This window comes from Sphaeroforma arctica, assembly GCF_001186125.1.
Source record: "Sphaeroforma arctica JP610 unplaced genomic scaffold supercont1.859, whole genome shotgun sequence".
Lineage (NCBI taxonomy): Eukaryota > Ichthyosporea > Ichthyophonida > Sphaeroforma > Sphaeroforma arctica.
Genome location: NW_014039699.1, coordinates 1 through 3,410, shown reverse-complemented (window position 1 = coordinate 3,410; position 3,410 = coordinate 1). Strand labels below are relative to the sequence as shown.

General features: G+C 42.3%; 1 protein-coding gene across 1 annotated transcript; it reads right to left on the bottom strand.

The window, feature by feature from the left end:
* Positions 1–393: 393 nt before the first annotated feature.
* On the bottom strand, positions 394–2,497 carry SARC_08952 (hypothetical protein; the record flags this gene model as incomplete). The annotated part of the gene is made up of 3 exons (XM_014297049.1): positions 394–419; positions 576–700; positions 2,349–2,497. 3 exons carry the CDS (start codon positions 2,495–2,497, stop codon positions 394–396), a joined length of 300 nt encoding a protein of 99 aa, XP_014152524.1.
* Positions 2,498–3,410: the final 913 nt, after the last annotated feature.

Sequence of the window (3,410 nt, the reverse complement as noted above, 5' to 3'; positions counted from 1 at the left end):
CTACAATACAAGCAACTGGTGAGATTATAAGCTCATGCGATAATACGCTGGTGTGGGAATAAGCCCATATGGGAACAGGGTCGTAGTACAGCTCAGTGGGGTGTTGATCAGGCTATAGCACACCTACTCCACCTGTGTGTCTGATTAACCCTGCACGAGCAGAGGTGCACCGTGTCTAGTAGGTGTTGAGTGATCTACTGTGACATATTGGTACTTTGACAATGCCCGGGTACACATAACTCGTTCTATACATGAACTGTCCACAATATGGAGCGTACAGTGTTGGGTTCAGTTTTCCGCAACCCAACTATAACTGCAAGTAAGCTACCTGACATGTAGTTTACACGTACGTTTCGGGATTGTATAAAACCTGTACGAAATGCCGCAGATGCATCAAGCTCTGCGCGCACCTCGCATGCCTAAAGCAGGATGCTGTCTCAGATATGCACCTTTCTAGACGAATATGGACTGAATATTTTACATGTACCAAATCAAATTAATATATATATATATATATATATACCTGGACTGAAACAGAAAAAGAATCCTAAAAACTTGCATGTACTTCAACATACCTGGATTGTATGAGTTCTGCAGGAAGTGTACGGGATCGGGGTCAGAGGATGCCACAATCATAAGTATGGCCACAGGGTGGTCAAACGTCTCATGGGGCGAACCACGCAAACAGTTGAAGAACGCCCTGAGCACGACAATAGGATGGGTATGTACGAGATACGACAATTGAGATGACTGTACGACAATGGGATGGATATGTACGACCACGAGAGGATATGATACGACAAATGCGATGACTGTACGACAATGATACGAGCTTGGGTGACATTGGCATGTTGGTAGATCGTGTGACACGGTAATCAGAGGTCAGGTGGTATGATCCTCGCCTACACTTAAAGGCATCTTGCGTCCGTTGATATAGATGCAAGGGGCCTTTGCTGCTTGTTGGCAGGGTGTTCTAAGGGGTCTTTGCTACTTGTTGGCAGGGTGTTCTAAGGGGTATTTGCTGCTTATTGGAAGGGTGATCAGAGGTCATATGATATGATCCTCGCCTACACTTGATGACATCTTGCATTCGAGTACGTGAGTACACGACAACGGGAAGAATATATACGACAATGAGGGAAGAATATACGACAATGAGAGCAGAATATACGACAATGAGACTGAGTTTGTAGGACATTGGCTTGAATGCAAACATCAAGACACCAGTGGTTAAGCGCCGAGCTGTGTATAGGTGGGAGTTAGGTGTATAAAAGATGGTTGGTTGGGGGTAGGTCATATAATATGGAGCAGAGGTAGATACTGGCTTTTATCGATGATAGGGAGAGAGACGACATGTGGGGTGGTTGTCGCCTAAGTTGACGCATATCTTGCGTGCGTGCGAGAGAGAGAGAGAGAGAGTGTGTGTATGTGTACGACAATGGGTTGGATATGTACAACTACAAAAGAAGACTACACGACAACGAGTAATGTTTTGCGACAGTCCTTGTCCCTGGGTACTTGTTTATATTGACACGTACGGCACCTTCTTTGTACCAGAGATTGTACATAGATATACTTGCACATGTACACTTACATAGCTTCTATAGATACATAGACATACTTACACAGGTAGTGTATATGATCACACTTACATAGCTGCTATAGATACATAGATATACTTGCACAGGTAGTGTCTATGGTCACACTTTTATAGTTGCTATAGATACATAGATATACTTACACATGGATCAAAGCGCTGCTGAGGGCACATTACTTTTGAACTTTCGCACGACTGTAGAATGGGTCAGAAAGACATCACATGGACAACCCAACTCACGTACAATGGGACCTAATACATCACAGCGATTGACGTATACGATAACCAAATCAACCAAAACACTTTAAGCACAAAAAAAACCTCCCAAAAAAAACTACTCACAAACAAACATTAGTATGTACACTGCATAGTCAGTAGTTGGCAGCTGGGATACTTCTGTGAAGCATTTGAATAGCAGGTTAGTCCAGTCACCTCGTGCCAGATAGCCTGTGCGCTCCATTTAAACGAACATAGGGCAATGTATGCGTGTATACAGGTACCCTTTTCCGACGAGATATATATCAGAACGCTAATTTGATACACAGTGTGTGGATGTACATATATGTATATTTACACGGAAAAACGTGCATGTAGTAATCCGGGCAATTTTAAAACACCCACCCACATACGCCCATCCACCCATCCACATACACACACACGCACACACGCACGCACATAAACACTTATGTATATAATATATATATATATTAGGCAAAAACACATCGAGTATTTCCACAGCACTCAATCGTACCGTCTGAACGTATTATTGAACCAAGGGGTGGGGTCGGAGCACTGCAGATACTTCTTCACATCGTCTCGGTCTCGTACCAGCAGAGCATCGCAGAGAGTGGGACACACAGCCTTACTAACCGCAACTGTGGTTAGAAGACACAGACACATAGTGATTCAGCGTCTTTTAATGTAGGCGTACACATACGGCAGGTAGAAGTACGGTTTGAGGAACGGCCGTGTATACAGATACAGACATACGGAAATAGCTGTGCAACGTGTGTGTGTGTGGCTATCAGATGCCACGCATACAGTGCACAACAGCATGTACACAATAGTGTATACGGTAGCAGTACGATGCCTCGACTAAACGCAATAGACAAACAGACAACAGAGGTACGTTTGAGGTTTGGAAAACGTTTAATAACAGGGGTACGTTGTAGGGTTGGAAAACGTTCAATCCCACCAAAGGACTAGTCATATCAAGCAGTAAAAGCTCATTGTCGTCTAGCAGAGTAGTTGACAGTTCAAATATCGCTACAACCGCCGCACAAACACATTAACGTGCGGCGAAGACATGTAAGAATCATTAGCTGTGCGAGTATCACTTGAGCACGAAATGAAAGACAGACATCCTCGCATGTGTAGAGCAATGTACAACTCAAGTGTAAACGTTTTCTCAGTGTAGGTCCAAGGTGTGCTTTGGTGGAACGAGTGACTGCTGAAGCACTTCTCCATAATCTCAAAGCCCACGAGTGAAGCTTTGCAATGAGCTATAAAGGCTTACAATCAAACACATTCGTACTTCCAAATTTATATACATGTCACACAATTTATGAATACAAAGATGTAGTCAGAGATGTCCAGATTGAAATAAGTCTATTAGGAAAACAAACCAACAAACAAACAAACAAACAAACAAACAAAAGTATATAGACATACAGACATGATCATAGACAAAACAAAAACACAGACACAGACACAGACACAGACACAGTCATATATAAATATACATATATATATATATGCATATATACATATACATATACATACATATACATATACATATATATATATTAATATT